This window comes from Neomonachus schauinslandi, chromosome 6 (genome assembly GCF_002201575.2).
Source record: "Neomonachus schauinslandi chromosome 6, ASM220157v2, whole genome shotgun sequence".
Classification (NCBI taxonomy): domain Eukaryota; kingdom Metazoa; phylum Chordata; class Mammalia; order Carnivora; family Phocidae; genus Neomonachus; species Neomonachus schauinslandi.
In genome coordinates this window covers 18,274,232-18,298,908 of record NC_058408.1, presented here as the reverse complement: position 1 = coordinate 18,298,908, position 24,677 = coordinate 18,274,232, and the positions used below count along the sequence as shown (strand labels likewise).

The 24,677-nt window shown below is 34.0% G+C and overlaps 1 protein-coding gene across 2 annotated transcripts in view; it reads left to right on the top strand.

Annotated features, from left to right (window-relative positions):
- The window catches only part of BRINP3 (BMP/retinoic acid inducible neural specific 3), a 344,861-nt gene that overhangs the window by 265,279 nt on the left and 54,905 nt on the right, over window positions 1-24,677 (top strand). For both annotated transcript variants that reach the window (XM_021686643.2, XM_021686645.2), the window contains one exon: window positions 11,843-12,065. In XM_021686643.2, the coding sequence (XP_021542318.1) occupies window positions 11,843-12,065 (223 nt within the window). The remainder of the gene's footprint in view (window positions 1-11,842; window positions 12,066-24,677) is intronic.

Genomic DNA, 24,677 nt, shown 5'->3' with positions numbered 1-24,677 from the left:
GGGCTCAATCCCAGGACCCCAGGATCATGACCTGAGCCGAAGGCAGACGCTTAATGACTGAGCCACCCAGGCGCCCCTATTTTCATGTATTTTTAATAACATGATAACAACATAGCATATAAAATACAAGTTGGGGTGAAAGTTCTTAGTTTAAGTACTAATGCAACTTTTCTGTACACCTATGCTTATAGGGAAAGCACTAACCTTCTTTGGCCTCCATTTTAATTGTTGAAAAGGAGTAAAAACTGTTGCAAAAAAATGGACAGGGGAGGGTGGTGCCAGACATCCTCTTCCTGCTTTAAGAGAAAGTGTATATCCTTTGTGTATTGCTGGCTATCGAAAGGGTATGATATAAAGGTTCTTACTGGGGCGCCTGGGTGGCTCAGTCGTTCAGTGTCTGCCTTCGGCTTAGGTCATGATCCCAGGGTCCTGTTTCGAGCCCCACATCCAGCCCCGCATCAAGCTCTGCATTGAGCCCGGCATTAGGCTCCCTGCTCAGAGGGAAGCCTGCTTCTCCCTCTCCCACTCCCCTTGCTTGTGTTCCCTCTCTCGCTGTCTCTCTCTCTGCCAAAAAAAAAAAAAAAAAAGTATATATATATATATATATATATATATATATATAAAATAAATAAAGGCTCTTACTTCTCACCATCGTTACCTTATCCTGGGTTTCTCTGTCTGAGAGTAGGCACATGGTTTCTAATGATCTTGATCTCATAGGCAGATGTTGCTTGTGAGTTCCATAGTTTCTCTCTAGGTATTACTTACAAGGCTTCATACCTGGAGGAGTATATTCAACATCTCTAAGTCATGGTTTTAATATTTATACCATGGACATAGCAATAACTACTGTGTAGAATTAAGAGAATTCGGTGCCTACAGGAGCACTTGATACTTAAAAATATCAAATGTACATTTTCCTTATGCAATCATGAATAGATACTTTTAGTTTTGCTTTCAAACAATGATTACATTTTTTGCAAGACGTGTTGAATATTTATCAATATTCTGAAACTTACCTATACTGTAATTTCACCACCTGAAATTCATTTGCCAGTTTCTCACCTGTAAATTAATAAATTTGTCTATGTTTTTATTTTGCGATGTTGCTTTCAACCTGAATTCCCTTTTTCCATAAGTACTATTCAGGCTTAGAACTATAATATACATCTTATTTCAATTCTGTTTTCTCACATGGGCAACGTGTAGCTTCATATTTTATATGACTAAACTCAAACTCTACTTTTCCAAATTAATTATTCTGTATCTGTTTATATTTAGCTTCAACCATTTCTCTCTGGATCTCGTCATTTGGTTTAGCCACTGAAGAAGTCATACCATATGTAATGTATTGTCTTAGGCTTTTGGAAGGGGAAAATACAAAGAAAAGTAAAATGTTGCCCCAACCCTCAGAGAAATATAAAATGAGCTCACCTTTTATATTTCTTTGAGTCTATTATTTTCCTCATTTTTTTCCTCATAGTTGGCTCCATGTAATAATTCCTTAATTCAAATTTATTTCACATCACATCTCAATAAAGCCAGCCTGTCCTACTGTGCTGTTATGAGGTTAGATGTAATAACATTTGTGAAGTCTACCAAAAAAAGGTACTTTTTAAATAGAGGAAACAATAATATTTTCCCCCTGTTAACTCTCTTTTGTGAGTTACCTTACTTTTTTCACTTTTTTCACACCTGGTTTGTTTTGAACTCTAATGAATAACAGTGTCACTTTGTACAATTCACTGAATCTTGCTAAAGTACTTTTCCTCATTAGCAAAATAAAGAATATAATAGCACCTATCCCCAAGGACTGTTGTAAGGATTAAATGAGATAATCCATGTAAAGTGCTCAGCATAGCACACATAGAAACACTGAATAAATTATAAGAAGAAAAATAATAACTGGCATTTATCACTAATGATATAAAAGGCATTTTATTGAGTTTTCATGGCAATTAATTTAATTTACACAGAAAACCCATGAAGAAAGTACTATTGTTATAGCTACAATAATTATTATTGTAGTTTTAACACTTAACTAGCACAGTGATGGGCACACAGTAGGCAATAAATATTTGCTATACTTTTGTTAAACTCTAGATTATAATTACCTTTAAGGCTTCAATTAGCTGTATGAGTAAACATTTTTCAAGAATAGAATCTGACCACAGCAGAAAAGGAATTTACTTAAAGACATGGATTGGATAGCTCACAGAACCAGCAGGAGGACTGGAGATTCTGGCTCAGATGCTATGTCAGGAATACTCCCTAAGTCACATAGCAAGAGCAATTTTTTTGAGGACATCAAGGAGCAAAAGAATCTATAACTGGCATCTCTGATACCCCAATGCAAATTATTGAATTCATCATTATCAATAATGTTGCTAGATAATTCATTTGATGCAACTTCCAACATTTGTACATCTTTGTTATCAAGGTTGTTGAAGGAGTAGTTCTGCATTTTGGAAAGAATATCCAAATGTGCCAGAACCAGTGACTTAGAAATTTCACCCAGGCATTGAGTAGTTCAGTGTTCATAAGATTTATTTGCAGTCCTTGTACACAGCTAAGGTATGGGCCAGAAGCCAGAATACTCGCTACTTGTGTTTTTAATATCTTTTCAGCATGAAGTCATTAACAAAATACGTCCTGTGGCATGATGAGATGATCTATGTTCCTATGAAATACACTGTACCACAGAGGCCGTGAAATGATTGAACTCCAGAATAAAACGAGAATGTTTAACTCTTGTACCTGACATATGAAAGAAAACTGCTTCTGGTGTATTCTCTGTTTAAAATGATAGAGAAAACAATTTGTGCCAGAGAAGAAGCTCTATCTATCCCTAGTGCCAGAAGTCATGCCACCAGTAAGCTACCACATCCGGAATAGCAGTTTTAATTAGAGTTACTCTATGATTAAGTGTAACCAACATGGTGAGTTAATTGGAGATGGAATATGAATACTACGCTCATAATTTTCAGTACTGAATGGATCTCTAATTCCTGCAATTATGTCAAGTATACAAAACAAACAATATCACTTTGGATTTAGTCTTTTGGTAGGAATGGGAAGCTTCATTTTATCCTTCTTACCTTAATAGACCTTATTTCATAATATGTTAGGGAGCCAATGTTCTCCTATTTTATTTTTTAAGATTTTATTTATTTATTTGAGAGAGAGAGAATGAGAGACAGAGAGCACGAGAGGGAAGAGGGTCAGAGGGAGAAGCAGACCCCCTGCTGAGCTGGGAGCCCGATGCGGGACTCGATCCCGGGACTCCAGGATCATGACCCGAGCCGAAGGCAGTCGCTTAACCAACTGAGCCACCCAGGCGCCCCATCTCCTATTTTAATTCTTTAGTCAGGGACTGGGAAAATAAAGATGGCATGAATTAAGGTCCCACTGGGCCTAATTTGAGGGGGAGTCAGGGAAAACCCAATTTACTGTCTTATTTCTATAAGGCTACACACTGATTCCTGGAATATTCTGGCATTCAGGGACCCTAAGAATTAATTCACAATGTAAAAGAAAGATTTGCCCTACTTAAACTGTGTTACAGGAGTTCCAAGTCTTTGAAATGATTCAGGACTGGGAATTCAATAGGGTCTCATTTTTCTCTCTCATGATGACTCAAGTCGGGTCTTAGTCACCAGATTTAATTTTTTTTTTTTCAATTATACAAATCAAATAGGACCTCAGGGCACTGGTCCTGTATTTAAATCCCTGGGCATCATGAGCTGATGAATAAACTACAAAATTCCTATTGGTCAGACCTTTCTAAGTAGCACACTGGACCTGTTGTATATTACAATACCTATGTTCATTCTACCTCTGATGATTAATAGCTGCTACCAGGCCTCAGTCACAGAGTATTAATTGTATCCTCATTGAAATCAGAATTTTCCTGATTTCACACAGATTTTCACACTAACTGGCATCCCGGCCTACAGAAAACAGCTAAGTATTCATCAGAGATGTCAGCATTCTTTTCACCAATGTGTGTAATGTTTTTTTTTTTCCTCCAATAAAAATCAGCAAATTCTTGATAGCCTATTGGAAAATTAATCTTAGAACAGTTTCAAAAAACTTCCCTGAGGCATGATGGGTGATGGAAGTGGGGCGTGATGAGCGTTGGCTTCCCAGTGAAGGTCACTGCTTTGATTAAGATTATTACAATGGCTGAAAGCACGACAGCATTAGTCTGTGAGACAAAGAAAACGGTGCTGTTTCTTGGGGGCAAGGAAATAAGCATTAATGATGAATGCTTTGAATTATTCCGAGTTAATTTCAGTCCTCCCGTATATCTACCTTCCAGTTCCCATGTTCCCATGCCTTCCCAATCAGTGTTCTTTCTAACTTTAATTTAACAGATCTGGCAGGAATTTAAACTCAGTCTTGGGATCAAAATTTGTTTTGAAGCCCTACAGCTGCAAGAGATAAAAGCACAGTCTTTGAAAGTTGCCAACATTCATTCTATTCTTTGAGAAGAGTGTAGGAATTTGAGCTCTCTAAGCAAGCCATCTCTATTTGTAGTAACCAACTTACCCTCAGTCTTTGAATTTTTCATGTTCTTCATTCAATTCTAAGCAGGCACATAGTCCCAAATGCTGTTTCTGCACATTCTAGATGAGCACAGGTGGTATTTCTATTGTCAAATTTCCACCCGTAATACCATATGGATTTAAAAAGCCTCTGTCTCAACTAGTCTAGGACACCAAGTATATGTTCTCCCTATTGCACACAAGAGCTATTGCCAAACCACTTTTGGTACCAGTACTTTATTTGCCCAGATTCTTTGCTGCAAGTAAAAAAAAACAGGCTCTAGCTAACCGAATCTTATAAGGAATTTATTAAAGCATAGCATTAAAGTATAGCATGTGGAATCATCAAGTAATCTAGAGAGGCATACTCTTGCTACATAGTCAAGATAAAGTCAAAAATCTTGCATAAGACTTATTTAGTGAATTTATTAAAACATAGCATTAAAGTATAGCATGTGGAATCATCAAGTAATCTAGAGAGGCCTACTCTTGCTGCATAGTCAAGATAAAGTCAAAAATCTTGCATAAGACTTATTTAGTGAGGTCATCGCTGCTAACTGCAATAAATGCTAGACAGATCCAAGCACTACCATAACTGTGGTAACCACTGCTTCCTAAGAGAATTGCTCTGGGCATCTTCTTTGCTATTGCATCAACAGCTTAAGATTCCAAAAATGGGTGGGTACAATGGATTCCTGTTGTTTATATGATGCACCCACTCTGTATCTGCATGGGCACTGGGAAAGGAAAGACCTGAGTCTGGCAGTTTCTGTAGTTAAAGCTCTGTTTCGGTAATTTCTCAAACATTTGATAAGGAGTTCATAAACAGGACAATCCAATCAAGGACAGATCAATTGGATCACCGTATTAAAGTATCTTAATATAAAAATATGCTATATCTTTCAGAGAAAAAGAAAGCTGGAAAAACACAACTTATTTCTAGGCATCTACTAGGGAATTAGGATCAGTTTTAGATTTATGCCCTTGTGGACCCATCACTTTGTAGCCTCATAAAATTGGCCAGTTCACAAGCTATTGAACAGATTTGACATTTACTTTATGCAGCATTATAGTATTTTGTCAATTTCTGTACAAACTCTATACCCATGACTTATAGAATGGTGTGAATAGACTTGCATTGATATGTGGCCCCTCAAAGTCATGTCAGTAATTCACTGTAGAAGTTAGGAAAATTCTAAAATGATACAAATCATTCAAATAGTCCCTATGAAGTATTTGGATTAAAAAAAATTTGTAAAAGTAAAAATTGAATAATTATTGTCAGAATTATGGAGTGGGTCAGAATTTTTGTATTCATTGTACTCTCTCAGCGGTCAGATTTTCATTTCAGTCCTTGGTAACTTTCTGCCATTCAGGACACTGATTGCCTGAATTTTCTCTCTCTCAACTCTTTTTTCACATCAGCCCTCTTCCTACTCACATCCCCACTTGTTTTTCAATTTCTTATGCTACTTACTTAAGGCCACAATTTCTGTGGTGTCCAGGTTTGCAACTGAGGCAAATCTTTGCTAGTGAAAATCAGAAGATAGAAGAATCCATGTTATCTTCTAGAAAACTGACTCTCGAGGAACAAAAAGTAGCTTTATAACAGGGTGTTATGGTTGGGCAATAACTTTGAAGACCACTGACAGGCATAATTTGATGTTTATTTGTCAACTCATGAGGTAGTACTTATCATAAGGATAAACCTATTTTAGACTAAACCAACAAATTAATAAATAAAACTCCAGCCATAGAAACAGAATGTATTTTTCCATGTGTTCAGGGTATAGTACTGCCTTCAATGTAAGGAAGTAGTGTTTGTTTTATTAGCTTATTGCTTAATAGGAAATTTGTGTTACTGTAGTTGTTATTAATATGAATTATTTCAGAAAATCCTGTATTCCCAATCATAAGCAGGAGAGATGAGTTTGAAGGCATTAGATTGGTAATGTCACAATCAGAAATGATGATTCTTTCTGTTTAAAAACAGCATTTCAGGGGCGCCTGGGTGGCTCAGATGGTTAAGCGTCTGCCTTCGGCTCAGGTCATGATCTCAGGGTCCTGGGATCAAGTTCCGCATCGGGCTCCCTGCTCAGTGCAGAGCCTGCTTCTCCCTCTCCCTCTGCTTGTGCTCTTCTGTCTATCTCTCTGTCAAATAAATAAATGAAATCTTTTAAAAAATAAAAAATAAAAATAAAAACAGCATTTCATAGATTCTTCAGATATATCTGACACACATTTTTTTTCCCTATTACCTACTTTCATTTTAAGATGCCCTGTGTCCCTGCATATTTCCCTAGATATTATACAATATTTTATTACTATGATGAGACTATTGCTATACTTTCAGAATAATTAAAATTTTCATCCATAAAGCAGTGTCATTTCTACTGAAAGATACTTTGATTGTCTCAATATGTTAATTGTTCAGGAAAAAAATGCATGAAATGTGAACCAGGAGGCTTTTACTTTTATATTAACAAGCAATTAAATAAGATCACTTTTTTTAAATGTCTGACACATAAGATATGCAAATAATGTATTGACAATTCAATAGTATTTTGGGGGCTATCTTTTTATATTGATTCACAGTATTTATTTAAGTTCTAATCAAATAACACATGCATATGAATTCATAAAAACCATAAAAGCACCAGTTTCCTCTCTCAGTCCTTCTTAAACATAGTCCTACTTTCTAATGGAAGCAGATTCTGTTTTGGATTATTTTCATGGATTTATAACTCAAAAAATTTCTAAATAATAATGAAAAATACCTGATTAGTTTTCTACACTTCTGAGGAAGTAAATTATATGTTCTCAAAGCTCTAGAAAATTTAGAATGCTTTAGGGGGTGCCTGGGTGCCTCAGTCGGTTAAGCATCTGACTCTCAATCTCAGCTCAGGTCTTGATCTCAGGGTCATGAGTTCAAGCTCTGTGTTGGGCTCCACACTGGGCCTGGGGCCTACTTAAAAAAAAAAAAATGCTTTACAACACTTTTGAAAATATATTCTAAATCAGTACTGAACACAGATTCTGAATATTTAAAAATATATAATCAGTGATATTGGTCAGTGATTTTCATGCTCATCAGTATAGGCAGAAACACAAATCCGGGTTTACATATTTATGACTGGTTATTTTACACCCTGAAATTTTCAGTTTTCTACTCTTACCTATTTATTTATTTATTTATTTTTTTAATTTATTTGCGAGAGAATGAGAGACAGAGAGCCTGAGAGGGAGGAGGGTCAGAGGGAGAAGCAGACTCCCTGCTGAGCAGGGAGCCCGATGCGGGACTCGATCCCAGGACTCCAGGATCATGACCTGAGCTGAAGGCAGTCGCTTAACCAACTGAGCCACCCAGGCGCCCTCTACTCTTACCTATTTAATTCAATTGTGAAGCATGAGAATAGAGTACAAACATATAAATACATAAGATCGATATGTCAATGCAGTAGTGTTAATAAAAATTTTTGCTAACATTAGAGTTATGAAAGTAAAGATCATTTGTATTCTACTTACAGAACGATGCCAATAAAATTTACGTAAAGGATTATTGGAGGGACTGTATTAATATTTAAAGCACTTAAAAGAGTTCTTGTCAAAGTAAGAACTAATGAGAGAGACACAGAGAGATAGGGATGAGCGGAGAACAAATTAGTTCCAAAATTAGCTAATTAAATATGAGGTGTTACCTAGAGTTACTATCAAGGGAAAGGGGAAAAAAAGGAACAAAGCTTGTTCAACTATTTTTAAATAAATACTTCATTTTTAATGGAGAAGTAGTACCAGTATAGAAAGTCAACATGGTGCCTCGCTAGTCTTCTATAACTTACTGGAAAATTGTCACCTAGCCCAATTCTCTTTGCCTCCACGGAATTCTTTAAAATCATGCATTTCTTTCTGCATTATTCTTTGCTTCATGTGAATTAGTTTTGTTAAGAAGATTGATTGACTATAAATTCCTGCAAGCAAGAGGATGTTTATTACCATTATTACTATTGTTGCTGTATTATTTTGTTTCTCTATAGTCCTCAAGACCATGCAGAGCAAAAGTACTCAGGTGGTACATACTTAACAGGTATTTCCAGATCAATATCTCTCTAATAACCTAGATACTAAATTTAGCTTTTCTCGGTTATTTTTATATGACATTAATTTGTTTTCTTTTATAAATTTATTTACCCCAAAATGTATGGCTAGTCATTGCTTACTTGCCATTTGAAAAGCAATAGTACTTTATCTTCGACATGGCTTTTGGCAACTACTGTAGGATAAAATGTTATCTTGCATCACTAATCATTGTATTTTCTCTTTGTAGTTATGTAAATCCCTAGATTTATATAGCAATTCTACTGTATCATTCAAATTTCATGTTCACATTCTATAAATATGGATCTTACTAATTGCCAAGCACAAAAGAAAATATATCCACGGAATATTTCTGGAGATTCTCTTGACTTCTAAGTAGAATGAATTTCAGAAATGGAAGATGTTATTTTAATATCAGAAATTATCTCATGTCATTTGCCATTAAAAAAATAAGATGAAAGGTTTATCCACAGTCGCTCTTATAGACTGAAACATCTGTATGCTCTGTGCACAACAAATGTCCAGTAAATGTTTTGAGTGACTGTCAGTAGTGACTCCTAATGACTTCATAATGAAGTAATTATTCAAGGGCCACGTTAAAACTGTGTTTCTTAGAAATTACATAACGACAGTTTTCAGTTGACATACACTATTATGTACACTTCAGTAATATACATTCTATTTTAAAATATTATTTAACTTGAATAAAATTTACTAATTTAGAAACCTTCAGAATAGTATTATAACAAACAATGAAAATAATTAAAATATGCATAGCCATGAAACAATAAAGTCTTATCAAAAGTGTTCAAGTAAAAGATGACAATGAAATGAATGATTAGTTTTCAAAGTGACGGCATCTGCTCTGTGAATAATCCAAGAAATGCTTTCCAATTTCCATGCATCAACTCTTTTATTCAAAAGAGGGAATTTCTCAAAAGAGACATATGGGACCAAATTAAACGTAGGGTACTGTGAAATTGGAATTTTAAAATGCATCTCTTATTTATACCCCGCTTACTTAAAAAAGTGATTTGAAGCATATCAAATGGATACATCCTCAAAAATCTTTCTTCATAAATCATTTTTTTCTTTTGTTTTATTTTTTTCCTTCTTCTTCTGGTAAAAGTCGATACCATAAATGTCCAAAAGATGCCAGAGTGCTGTATTCATTTGCTCTAGGTGAAATAACAACTCCAATACACATGACTATCATTTTCTGTTAATTGCCAAAAAGTTGTATTTGCAGCATTGATGAAAAGGTCTGGATCTGAATATTGAAATAGCCCCGATACATAAAATAACTATAAATTAATTGCTCTAAATATGTATATGTATTAATGTAATTTGCCCAAGTGAATGGCATAGTTCAAGAAATGATAATTTGGAGGTTTTAAAATAGTGTGTTAGAGACACTGCCCACATCAAGAAAAGGCCATTCTATTGACACACCTTGTCCAAATCCAGTTAAATAGAAGTAGCTGCAACTGAACATTTGAAGACAACTGTTTTTGACTTGGATATTTAAAACTAACTAAATGGTAATATAAAGAGCTGTTTATAACATCATACAATTTTAAAGTGAAATGAGATTATGATCATCCACAATGTTCTATTTCCGTTTCAAAGGAGGAAATGAAGGCAAGGATAGGCTGAGGTTTAACACACGCCATGTAACTTTTTGATGGGTAGAATAGTGACTAAAATATCATTTGCCTCACTTGCCAAATAATGCTTTTTCAGCCACTGAAAAGACTTTAGAAATCTTGTGGTGGGTTCATGTGTTTGTGGGGAGGAGACTCAGCTATCTACTACAGTGAAATGGGTGTAACATGAGAGTCTCAATAAAATTGATGTTTTAACAAAATAGTAAAAGCAAAAAAAAGGCTTTTTTTTGAGTCCCTGTTCATAATATTTACTTTGGAAGAAAAGACGAGATGGGGGAAAAGCTATACTATCTTTTCCTTGGTGTATGAAAATGTTTTTATTGAGGTAAAATTTTATAACATAAAATTTGCCATTTTACCTATATAGTTCAGTGACATTAATTACATTAACAATGTTGTACAACCATCACTACTATCTTTTTTCCAAAAAGTTTTCATCACCATAAACAGAAATTCTGCGGCTATTATGCAATAGTGATCCATTCACTCTTTCTTCACCCCCTGGTAAATTCTAATCTATTTTTTATCCCAATGAACTTGATTACTTTAGGTATTTCATATAAGTGGAATCATACAATATTTGTCTTTTTTGGGGCGGTCTGGCTTATTTCACTTACATATTTTCAAGGTTTATTCATGCTGTGACATGTATCAGAACTTCATTTTATTTTTATGGGTCAATAATATTCATACATATATGTACACCGTAATTAGCATATATATTCATCTACGGATGAACAGTTGGGATGTTTCCATCTTTTGGTTATTGTCTCAGCTACCTTTTGTGTTTAGATAATTAATAGACCTTTAGATAATTGCTTATTTTAGTGTAGCATCAACTTTTGTTTCTTTGTTGGTTAATCAGACATTTGAAAAGAAAACAATTTCAGCTATGATAATTATCAGCACAAAAACAAAAGCCAGAATTAGAGCTTTAAATTCTTTTTAATTTTTTCTCTTTGGTATACACTTTGTTTTAAACTACTTTGTCTTGACAATTTAGAATATGGTTAGTTAAAGGGAATAACTAGAATGCATAGTTGAATATTGTAATTTTCTATTTTAAAAGCTTTCCCTTTTTCTTTGAACATTAATATAATCATTTAGTAATGAATATATATACTTTCTATACCGAGTTAATGAAAATATTTCTTTAATATGAAACACTTAGAAAGGATTCTTAATACTAATGCCAAAAATGAAAGCTAGATTAATGACGACTACTTGTGGGAGAAAGTTCATTCAAATACCATCAAAAGGAGAACATGGAAAAATTAAATTCAGCTTAAACTTTCTGGCCAAACTATTTGTTTTAGTATAAGTTATTTTAACTACCTTCTACCATGAAAGTTCTATTTAAAGGGAAACAAAAAAGAAAACAATTCTAAAGCATCAAAAAAATCAGAACTTGCTATTAATTTGCTACACACAAAATATAGATAGTATTTGTTTTTATATTAACATATTAAATGTGTTTGGGGAAAAGGGAAAATAATTGTTTTATTAAAGTATTGAATTTTAACATTTTTCCAGATGAATTCAAGTTCTTTATGAAAAGGCTACCCATGAATTATTTCCTCAACACTTCTACCATAATGCATTTGTGGACAATGGATTCTAATTTTCAGCGCCGCTATGAACAACTGGAGAACAGCATGAAGCAACTATTCCTAAAGGCGCAGAAAATTGTACACAAGCTCTTTAGCCTTAGCAAGAGGTGTCATAAACAACCCCTCATCAGCTTACCAAGACAAAGGTAAGATATTTGTGGCAATAGAGACTACTAAGGACATTGTTTTGACGGTAAGCTCTATTTATTTTCTGAATGCAGATGTGGTAATATACATATAGCATGGTGTTATAATTTATACCATTAGAGATAATTTGAAAACAACATTTTCTCTTAAGTCTCAGAATAATAAATTTTATTTTCCAAAGCAATAATCCAATGGAGAATCCGTATACTGACACTTCCTTGTTTTTCATTTTCTTTTATTATCAGAATCAGGAAATCATTCTGTTTTGTGTGGTAGTCAACTAATAATTGTATTACAGTGAACAGAAAAACACAAACCCTACAGCTATATTGTAAGCATAGGAAGTAAGCAGGATCACAAAGTGAAATTTCTCAATATGTAATTTTCAAATAAAAGAATTTAAAGTTCCTTTTCTTTGAGCAGTGCTCATAATAACATGAATAAACATGAATAAACCTCATTCTACATGAATCTGAAAATTGCTGGAAAAACTTGTAACAATTTATATGAATAATGACAGACTATTAAAATATTTGTGTCTGAGCTAATTTTGTGAAGCATAGTTTTTGGATTTTGCAGTCAGTGCTATGAGAAGTTGTATTTATTGATTTGAAGTCAGATTTTTAAAAAACATAGCAAAATAAAAAGCTAAGGAAAACATCACCAAACAAAACTGCATCTGTATTAGTATCTCTGTTATATAATGCTTGAATTTTGACTTGATGCTTCATTATGAGGAGAAATCTATAATTATAGTTTTTTCACTGAAAAAAACCTGAAAGTCCATACATTTTTTAAAAGTTCAATTTCAAAATAGATCATTGGCATTGTTTTTATAATTCAGTGGTTTTTAGGATACTCAAAATTTATACAAATACCACCTCTTGAGAACATTTTTGTTGTCCCAAAAAGCAACCCGGTACCAATTAGTAGTCCCTCCCCATACTCGCACACCCAGCTCGAAGATATTTGCCTCTAGAAATTTGTCTAATCTACTATTTGTCCCAATAATTTGCCTATTTTTGACATTTCATATAAATGGAATCATATAGTATGTGGTCTTTTGTGACTGGCTTCTGTTACTTAGTGTAGTGCTTTCAAGTTTATCCATATTGTAGCACGTATCAGCAGTATGGGTACGTTGCATTTGGGTTATCCATTAATTATTTGAAGGACATTTGGGTTGTTTCCACTTTTGGGCTAGTAAGAATAATGTTGCTATGAACATTCATGTACATTTTTTAAAGTGGACATTGATGTTTAGTTTTCTTGGGTATATACCTGAGAGTGAAATTGATAAGTCATAAGATAACTTTATATTTAACATTTTGAGGTAATGCCAAAATGTTTTCAAAGGTGGCTGCACCATTTTATATTTCCACCAGCCATGAGTGACAGCTCCAAACATTCCACATGCTCACTAATACTTGTTACTATCTGTCTTTTTGACAATAGTCATCCTAGTAGATGTGAAGTAGTACATTTTTGTGGTTTTAATTTACATTTCCCCAATGACTAATGATGCTGAACATCTTTTATGTGTTTATTGTCCATTGTGTATCTTTTTTGGAAAAATTTCTATTTAAATCCTTCCCTATTTTTAAATTGTCTTTAATTTTTATTATTGAGTTTAAGTGTAGTTCTAAATTGGGATGCAAGTCTCTTATCAGCTTTATGATATACAAATATACCCTTCCATTCTCTGAGATGTTTTTTTACTGTCTTTGTGCATCTTTTCTCTCGCTCTCAATCTCTCTCTCTCTCGTCAGTCTAAAAGTTTGTCAATTTTTGTCATCTATTCAAGGAACTAACTTTTAATTTTCTTAATATTCTTCACTATTTTTCTCTTCCTTAACGACTTTTCCACTTAAATCATCAGTATTTCCTTCCTCTGTTTGCTTTGTGCTTATCAAGATTTTCTTTTTCTAGTTTTGTAGAGAGAAGGGTTAGGTTATTGATTTGAATACTTTCATCTTCTTTAATATAGGCTTTCACAGCTTTAAATTTCCCTCTAGGGGGTCCTCTAAGTTTCATTATTTTATGCACCCTGTAAGTTTCTTATTCCCTGCACACATAAGATATTTTTTATATATCTGTCTGCATACTTCCAAGGAACCTTTCCTAATAGAGAATCGTGGCTGGGGAAAGCCACTGTTATTTAATTATAATGAACTTCATGCTTTATGTGTGTGGGTTAAGTACAGTTTGTAAACCACTGAAATAGATGGTTCTATACTCAAACAAAATAAGAAATGCAAGAGGATAAGGTAGGATAGGAAGCAAATTAATGAGTTTGGTTATTGAGATGTTCTGTTAAACACGTAGAGCTGGAGGGGAGGAGGGTGGGGGCATGGGGTAACTGGGTGATGGACATTGGGTAGGGTATGTGTTGTAGTGAGCACTGTGTATTATATAAGACTGATGAATCACAGACCCGTACCCCTGAAACAAATAATGCATTATATGGTAATTAATTGAATTTAAATTTAAAAAAAAAACTAAAAAGCAAAACAAAACAAAACAAAAAAACCAACAAGTACAGCTAGATCAGGATATATACGTCTGAAGTGCAGGAGAAATTTGAACAACTGGGATGGCAATTATCAGTGCATGTGAAATTGTGAGATCGGAATATAATACCATGGAAAATGCATAGACAGGGCTGCCTAGGCATCACAGGTGGTTAAGCCTCCAACTCCTGGTTGCAGCTCAGGTTGTGATCTCAGGGTGATGAGATGGAGCCCTGCCCAGTACATTTTTTAAAGTGGGATGTCGTCCAGTGTGGAGTCTGCTTGTGATTCTCTCTCCCTCTCCCTGTGCCCCTCCAGCTTGTACTCTCTCTCTCTCTAAAATAAACACATAAGTCTTAAAAGAAAAAAAAAGAAAATGCAGAGACAGAATCTGAAGATATTTTTAAGGGGTGAGTGGAGAAATGGAAACTGGACATGAGCAGATAATGGGGTAAAATATATCACTAGAGCTACATTAATCTCTAGTAAAAATAAAATTGTGGTGCCTGGGTGGCTCAGTCGTTAAGTGTCTGCCTTCGGCTCAGGTCATGATCCCAGGATCCTGGGATCGAGCCCCGCATCGGGCTCCCTGCTCTGCGGGAAGCCTGCTTCTCCCTCTCCCACTCCCCCTGCTTGTGTTCTCTCTCTCGCTGTGTATCTCTCTCTGTCAAATAGATAAACAAAATCTTAAAATAAATAAATAAATAAATAAATAAATAAAATAAAATAAAATTTAAATGAAGATGTCATAAAAGTCCAGGATTTGTAAGAAAAGTATGAAAATATGAAACAATCCAAGTTGGATGTGTACAGAATAAATAAGCAGAGTAAAATAAAGATGACAAAAAAAAAAAGAATAAAAGAAAGATATATTATTTGGTACTAAATTTAATGGAAAATAAATGGAACAAATTTAATTAACTATAGATATAAATACTTGTTTTCTAAAACTTTTAACCTAAATAAATCAGACATCACCAGAGGCTTTTCTTGACTTTCTTTTCTTAAAATATAGCATAATTCCTATGTTGGCTATTACTCATCTCACACACACACAAAATGCAGACTCCTTGCTAGATAAAAGATTTTATTGAATTAGAATTTCTTTCCATCACTGTTTTTCTTTTACTAGGAATGTGGGATTTATTTGTTTTGCTTTTTTTTTTCAATTTTAATAGACTAATATAAAATGACATTAGGGAACAATAACAACAACAAACTAGGTACTACAGTCTGTTAGTAGGATACAGTGAAAAAAAAGAGGTTGGATATTTGTGAGGTACATTTTCAAAATTTTCTGAAAGAAGTAGATAAGCAATACCTGTGACTCACTTCCATCTGAGATTTTATTTTTGGTCCTGCCTTTATGGAATTTTTCTCAGCTTTTTTCTTGACTTCATCCCACCCTTAGTATTGGTCTCTCACTCTAAAATGTGCAACAATAAGCAAAAACAAACAAAATGAGACCTGCAAAATGAACCTCAACTAGTAAGATGATCTTCACACTTTCTCTATAATGACATGTAGGTTGCAGTTTTTCTTTGTAGTGCATAGTGTAATTCATCCTTGAGATAAAGCAGGATACTCAGGTTAATCTCACCAAGTTTACACTGTCACCATAGTTGCTTTCATGAATTCATGTGACATTAAAATCTTCATTTCTTACTTGAATAAATTGGGAAGCCTGTGGTAATCTGGCCTCTTTAAGGTAGTGAACTTTTGCTGCTCTTCTAAAACTTTTGAGGTAAGGAACAATGACATATTCATTTCATTAAAGGACAATAATTATAGCAATTATTAAAAAATATACATACATATTAATTCAACTACACAACAAAATAATTCAACTACACTATTTTGTGCTGTTATATATTATTCACAAAATGGCCAAGGATACCTCGACATATTACATTTAAGGTGTGTTGGTAAAAGTTTAACAACCAACTTTCCAGGCGGGGAGAACCCCTAATTTATAGCATTTGCCAATTCTTGTGATATGTATAATTGGCTCTTCTGAGCCAATATATGCAGGCAGCAGCAAACCACTAAGAATTGATTAAAATATTTTTATGAAGTTATCTCTTCTTCATTAATAGTAGAAGGTGAGATATGATAAAATCCCTTCTCTAACGTCACAGGGAAGAATAAGTTTAGGCCTATGTTATTCTTATCTGAGAACTATGTCATGCACTTCCTATATCAAATTGGCATATGGGCCGTAACTGGTCCTCCAACTCTTTTTGTATCAGCCCCCAAGGAAAAACTGTTTTACACATTTCAAATTGTTAAAAAAATCAAAAGTAGAATGGCATTTTTTGGTTGATGAAAACTGTATGGAACTAACACTTTAATATCCATATAAAGAAGCACACTCATATGTTTACATATTGTCTATGGCTACTTTCTTTTTTTTTTTTTTTTTTGTCTATGGCTACTTTCACACTATAATGGCAGAACTAGATAGTTGCCACATAGTTACATGGTCCTGAAACCCTACAATATTTGATATATGGTTCCTTACAGAATAAAAATTTGCTGACATATGTTCTAACATGTACTCTATCTTTAAAAGTGTTATTGAGTGTTTTAAAATAATTTAATCCATATATCATTGAAATCTTTTATATTATAAATACATGTTATGTTAAATACAAGATATTTTAACTTTAGTTTTCATCATATGGAGACCTTATACAACCAGATTGAATCCTGAATCCTGAGTATTCATGGAGTAATATTGAATATCTTATTAAAAAATTCTGTAGTGTATATGTGTGTGTATATATACATATAATATCTACATTACATATATTATATATAATGTATATGGATACATATAAATATATATATATTTGTTTATTAGCCACCCAGTGGCTTATATATAATATACATGCAAATATATAAATATATATAAATCATATACAAATATATACATAAATATATAACATATATAAATATTTACATTATGTATATATATGTATATATATTTTAACTAATATAACACCTATAAGAGTAGTCTAAAACCCTACAGATCAAAACCATTTTAATTCAAATGCATTTCAAATTGATATCCAAATACAAAGTTGGATTATTTCATAAAGTCAGTCAACATTTCCCATCTTTCTCCTCCCTCTACTCCTGATCTCCAATTCCAGTATAATTCAGAATGATACCGTGATCATGAACTAAGGGGAAGAACAAAAAACAACAACAAAAAATGAACACTTGGGGAAATGAAGTTTAAAGATTTAACAGTGTCTTTGGGTAAAAGAGGATAAAATAAGTAGGGTAGCTTAAATGAACTATAGCTATTAATGTGTTTGGGAAGGATTGCCCTGACCACTGGAACACTGAAACAATGAAAATATGAGATTCAGTCAGAGTTTATAGAAAATCTGAATGTTTGGTTATCTGCTGGAGTTCCTAGAGATAACTCTCAAATCCACAGACAGCAAGTGCTCAATAAATATTTGATAAATGCTCTGTGATATGTTTTCTAATATTTTAGTTCAATTTCTAGAATCATAGGACAGTGAATTGTCATTTTATATAAAATGTTTCCTACTCTATATAAATTAGATCACCTGTTACAATATGCATATCATGTTCTGTTTGTTTTGCCATTAAGTAGGTGAATGCTTTCCCTCATTCTTTCAAATAGACATGAGACAGTGTATTAGTTAGTTAGAGCTGCCCTAACAAAATACTCAGATGGACTGGCTTATAAATAGTTCACAGTTCTGGAGGCTAGAAGTCTCAGTCGAGGTCCCAACGTGGTAGGGCTCCGGTAAAGGCTCTCGCTCTTCAGGGTTGCAAACTGCTGACTTCTCATTATGTCCTCACATCGTGGAGGGATGAGGGATTGCTTTGGAGTTTTGTTTATAAGAATACTAATCCCACGGGGCACCTGGGTGGCTCAGTCGGTTAAGCCTTCCACTCAGGTCATGATCCCAGGGTCCTGGGATGGAGCCCCACATCCGGCTCCCTGTTCTTCTCCTTCTCCTCCCAGCTCATGCTGTCTGTCACTATCTGTGTCTCTCTCTCTCCCCAATAAATAAATAAACTCTTTAAAAAAAAAAAAAAGACTAATCCCATTCACAAAGGCTCCATCCTCATGACCTAAGCACTTCACAGAGGCCCCACATCCTAATACCATCATCTTTGGGGGTTAAGATTCCAACCGTGAATTCTGAGGGAATACAAACATTCAGACCGTAGCTGAAAGGGCCAGTCTCTACCTGTCGGTAGGACCTTGGGATGTGGGGGTGAGAAGGGTAGCTAACCATCACTCTTGTGCAGAAATCTTGTCTGTGGTGGATGACAGTGAAGCTGGCATGTAGATCCAATCTGGGAGAGAGAATTCAAGTATCATTCAAACCCTTATTTCCACTTGACCCCGAGATCCAGTGCATTTCTCTCTCTGAGGCTTTGTTATCCAGCTCTTTTTATTTTTTATTTTTTATTTTATTTATTTTTTTTTTTTAAGATTTTATTTATTTATTTGAGAGAGAGAATGAGATAGAGAGCATGAGAAGGGGGAGGGTCAGAGAGAGAGGCAGACTCCCTGCCGAGCAGGGAGCCCGATGCGGGACTCAATCCTGGGACTCCAGGATCATGACCTGAGCCGAAGGCAGTCGCTTAACCAACTGAGCCACCCAGTCGCCCCCAGCTCTTCTTAAATTTCTAACTGAAACGTGACTCTTTCTGTCCCATATATGTCACCAAGTATTTACAACTCTGTAACACATGCAAGAAAAATAGAAATTTTAATATTTTCAAAGTGAAAATGAGAATGATATTTATATCTGACATGCAGGAATAATGTATAAAAATCCTTTAAATCATATTTGTTTTTCCCTTCAGTTTCTTTTCATCTCTTTTCAGACTATTTTTTTACTTCCCTTTCTCCTTTGCTGAGTATCCAGACATTTTTTTTTTTAAACTTCCCTCCTTATTGACCCTCATTTCTTCAATATAACCCCTCTTTACTGAACTCTTTCTATATTTTTGTTATGCAAAGTGATTTGGTGCCCTTAGAAAATCAATTTACAACTTCTTGCTAATCTGCTACAAAATGGTGCCTCCCCACCTTCGACCAACTTTCTTTTTTAATGCATTACAGGATTACATGTAACAGAGTTTTTCCCTTTTTTTAAAGTTTTTTTCATACTTTCAAATATATGAAATATCTGATTATCCTTCCAATAATTTTCTCTTATACCTCAAATAATTCAAATCGGCATCCTTCACTTATAATAATAGGGGAACTTTTTAGCAAATATAAAATCTAATAAAAACCTGAATCCATTTTGAATGTCCTGAAAGCATTAAAAATGAAGTATAAAAATGTGGTTTGCCTGTGGTAATAAATATCTTCTACCTGCCATAAAGTTTATTTGAGATAGAGAAGTACTTTCAAAGTCTACTACTATAAATATGTTTGCTTTTCTGTTTGTTTTGATAGTTAATTTTGTCAGAACCCATGTATTATTGCAGTATGTAGATAATATTCCAATGCACCACTATTGTACAATGTTGAGAAAGGCATTTGGAGAGAATATTGACCCAGGGATGGGGGCAATGAAAAAGTATAAGTTGTTGCCAAGTCTTAATGGTGCATTACAAAAACTAATAAAGAAACTAATAAATACATAACGTTCAAAGCAACAATATAAAGTAAATATAGCTATTAAACATTGAGGATAAATTGCATTTGACACGGCACAGGAACCAAACGGACTTATGTGAAGATAAATTGCAACTTCCTAATTTATGAACAGTAGAATTATAGAAAAGAAAATAATTTTATGTCATTACAGGAAATTTTTATAAGTAACTTTCATGCACTCAATAAAAGCATTCAGGGATTACAATCATTATCTTGTATTGAAATATATAATCTTGGCAAATATTTAATCATATTGTTTCTTTAATAATGAAGAGAGACAAACTTTGGTTAGATAAAATAATGCTTATATGATGTTACAATATTTATTCCTAGACAGCATAGATTAAACATGCTTAAAAAAGGCATTTATATGTAACCAGCATTTTTCTAAGATAATAGGTACTTCACCCTGACTAAAAAAAGAAAAGGCCAGGATGGAAGAGTATTTCATCTAGGTCATTTTAATGACCTTTATCAATCTTGAAGACTCACACTCTACAGTGAGTTAAGAAAATCCTCTCTCTTGTTTGGGAAATATGGAGTTGAGAGCTCAAGACTCCTCCCACTTACTTTCTGCCATGTTTGTGGCCATTTGGGCTCAAATTCCAGCCATGCACTACTCTACCCTCATGTCCCAATCCCCAGCTGATAACCTGATTCATAGTTGCCTTTTAGTTGTGCTATATGCACAACAGCTTGAACACTTATTCCTAAAAGCCTGTATTTACTAAAAATTAAGATTTAATTACTTTATAGTAGATGAACAAAGTTCTGTTTTAAAATGTTGTTTAATCAAACAACTCTTTTCTCTATATTGTTTTACAGGATATTTATCTTAAAATCTATTTCATAACCATTTACTTTTTTTTCTGGTTCTGATTTTTTTCTGATTTTGTTATCATATTCAATAATCAATTTGAACTCAGTTTTTGTAAATGTATGTTTTCAAGTGTTGTTTTGGTGACTCCAAATATGTAATGAAAACCATGATTTTAAACTAGTCTTTGGCGATGGTGGTACGGAATTTAAAGAATTAGTTGGTATCAAAGAATCAATGAGTTCTGTAATATTTAAGGAATGGATCTGTAATGTAAATCCTTAAGTTGGCCAACTGCTTGTAGTTGATTTTGGACTACTAAATTGTGACAGTCAAACATATCATTACAAAAATTAGGAAATAATAAATTTAGTTACATACTGCTTCCTGAGATCACAATCCGTGGCTAGTACATAAGAGAAACATCCCAGGTCCTTGCCATCTTTGCATTGTTCTTTGGAGAAAGAAAGCAACAATGATGCAAGGATACATTTTATCCAAATTCATTTATTTCAATTACATTATTCTCAGTATACCAACGTACTGGTTCAGACAACACCCTTCCCAAGTTAACAATGCTTAAAATAGGGGGAGAATCAGAATTAAAAGTCTTTATAATTTTCCTAGGGCAATTTTCACTTTTATTTACATGTTTTATCTTATCACCATTCCCCCTTGATCCTCAAGAGAAGAAAACCAAAATTGAGTGACAAAGTGTTCCTGCTTCCGAGTACCAGGTATGATATTCAGGTGACCTGTACATAAAACATTTTGCTGCTTTATATGCCTTAAATGTAGCTTTTTTGTTATCTTAGTGGCAAATCCTGTAGCTGAAATCTTCTATAACGACTTTGACTAGTAGATGTCAAACTATTTGGTCTCAGGACCCCTTTATACTCTTAAAAATTATGGAGAAATTCAAAGAGGTTTCGTGTATGAGAGATAGAAATCCATGTATATATGTATGTACATATACATATATACACACATATTTCCTATAGTAAAAATAGAAACAGAAGTTTTAAAATATGTATTTATCAATACAATTAGAAAGAGCAATAAGTATGATCACTGCATGTTAACATATATAATATTTAAATTTGAGTGATTTCTGCAGAATTGTTTAATATTTGGCTTAAGAGAAGATAACTGAATTCTCATGGCTGTGTCTTTATGCTGGGTGTAGCATGAGGTGGGTAATGGCCCAGGTTGCGAATTGTAATTTTGTAATCTCACACAGATTTATTGGAGAAGAGAGTATTGTAATAGCCTTTTCAGATAATTATGGATATTACTCTTTATACTGTACCAAAAATTCAACAAGTGGTAGATTTTAAAAAGTTATATGTAATTTGGAATCCAAAAGCTTGTGATTAACATTTTCACATCTCTTACTTTAAATTATTTTGTCTACCTTGAACTTTTAAAATGGATCTTTAACCATGCATATGAAATCATGTGCCAGTCATTTGGACAATACCGATGCACTTAGTTTTGAAGATCTTCCAAATGTTGACAACATATCATTATAAAATAACAAAAAAAATTCATTCTTTAATATCATCATTGGGTTCATGAGAAAAGTCTTTATTTATAGGGAAGCTGTTACTCTCATTGTTTCAGTACAAGTTTTCCAAATATCTAATTTTCACTTGAAAACTATACTTTTTTTTTAAAAGATTTTATTTATTTATTTGACAGAGAGAGACACAGCGAGAGAGGGAACACAAGCAGGGGGAGTGGGAGAGGGAGAAGCAGGCTCCCCGCAGAGCAGGGAGCCCGATGCGGGACTCGATCCCAGGACCCTGGGATCATGACCTGAGCTGAAGGCAGTCACTTAACCAACTGAGCCACCCAGGCGCCTGAAAACTATACTTTTAACATTGATATTAAATACGTCAGTGGTTTGTCTAGAAGTGATAGGTTTGTTTCTTTCAGTCTTGACATCAGATCTGCCAAGTAGTCAAGTCTGGATAAACTGGTTTGTCAATTATTCTTTCAAGTAAAAATGGTTTGCCATGAAAGAAGTGCTTACCTCAGCTTGCGACTGAAACAATTACACAGGTGTTTTGCCTCAAGGCAACCATTATAGTTCAGTGTGTAACACAAGCGCTTTATTCATATTCCCATTTTGTTCTGACATATGGATCTGTACTGAAAATTGAGACACAATAAACTTTTTTATACTGCTTCACCAAGAACATTTTTAACTGAAACTTTTTTTCTTTTTGTTCTACAAGTATGTGGCAGAAAATACTGTATGCATCCTAGTCCAAGCTATGTGGACCACTCCAGTAATTCTGCCCTAGATCAATTTCTACTCCTCGTAAGGACCTAATAGACCCCAGACAAATTGGGGGGCTATAATTATTTGTCTTCTTCCTTTACTTCTCTTTCCTCACTAACACAACCCCTGGTTTTAGCGGAACTCATGCTACACCACACCTCCTGGGTTTTCTTCAACCGAGGGTGGTTAATTCTAGTCAAACAGACAGAAGTGGAAAGAATACATGAAACTTCTGAATTGGAGTTTTAAAAGTAGAGGAATGCATGCCATCTACTTTCTCTTCTTCCCCCTGGCTAAAATGAAAATGTGATGGCTTGGAACTAAAAGTGATGACATGAAGAAACTTGTTAAGGATAGTAAAACCCAATCTTTTTGAAGCTACCAAATCAGTCCTGAACTGTTTATGTTTGTACTATTATTGAGAGAGGAATAAAATTGCATTTTTTCTGAACCAATATTATCTGGATTATGTTACTGCAGGCAAACTTGCATCCTAATAATAAAAGGACTTTACTGAGTGGCCTCCAAGTCCTTTAATATTGTGGAATCTGTGATTTAATTAAAAATGGCATTTATATGATTAAGACAAGGGACTTTTGCTGAGAACAATTTTATATGAAACTGTAGGGAAAAGGCAAGATATTAATTTTCCTTACATTTCTATGTTATAAAAGAATTTTTGTATTATTTTTTGTGTTTCAGCCACTCGATGATGACTCCCAGGCACATGCTAAGGAATAATGAAGCAGTATATTTAAGGAGTTTAATATTTAGGTATCTTCAGCGTGTGATTGAGAAATGTAAAAGATATAAATAACAATTATAAAGTACTCAGCACATGGGAAGTGCTTAAATAATTATTATTTAACTTTCCAAAACAGAAAACACTATTTCTTTTGTGTAGGTGTTTCTAATGTATAATGAGTATTCTTCAAAATGTGCTTTCATGTGTTTCATAGTCAAAACAAAATTTGTCATAAAGATAATAACATAAATGTAATAAGAAACACATTCACTGTTACTTGTATAGAATAACACATAGTAGCCTGGATTCTGATTCAGGGAATCCAGGGATATAAGTTTTCAAAGAGGAAAGAAAAAGGAAAAGAGGAGAGAGAGAGAGAGAGAGTAAGTGTGCCCCACCTTCTTCTTGGTGTGAGGTCACTTCTACACAAATTTCAAACGTGGCAAATTTGTCTTTTCTCTCATGCCATTGCCTTTTTAAAAAATTGTTTCAAGTTTTTATTTAAAGTCCAGTTAGTTAACATACAGTGTAATACTAGTTGCAGGTGTAGAATCCAGTGATTCAGCACTTACATGTAACACCCA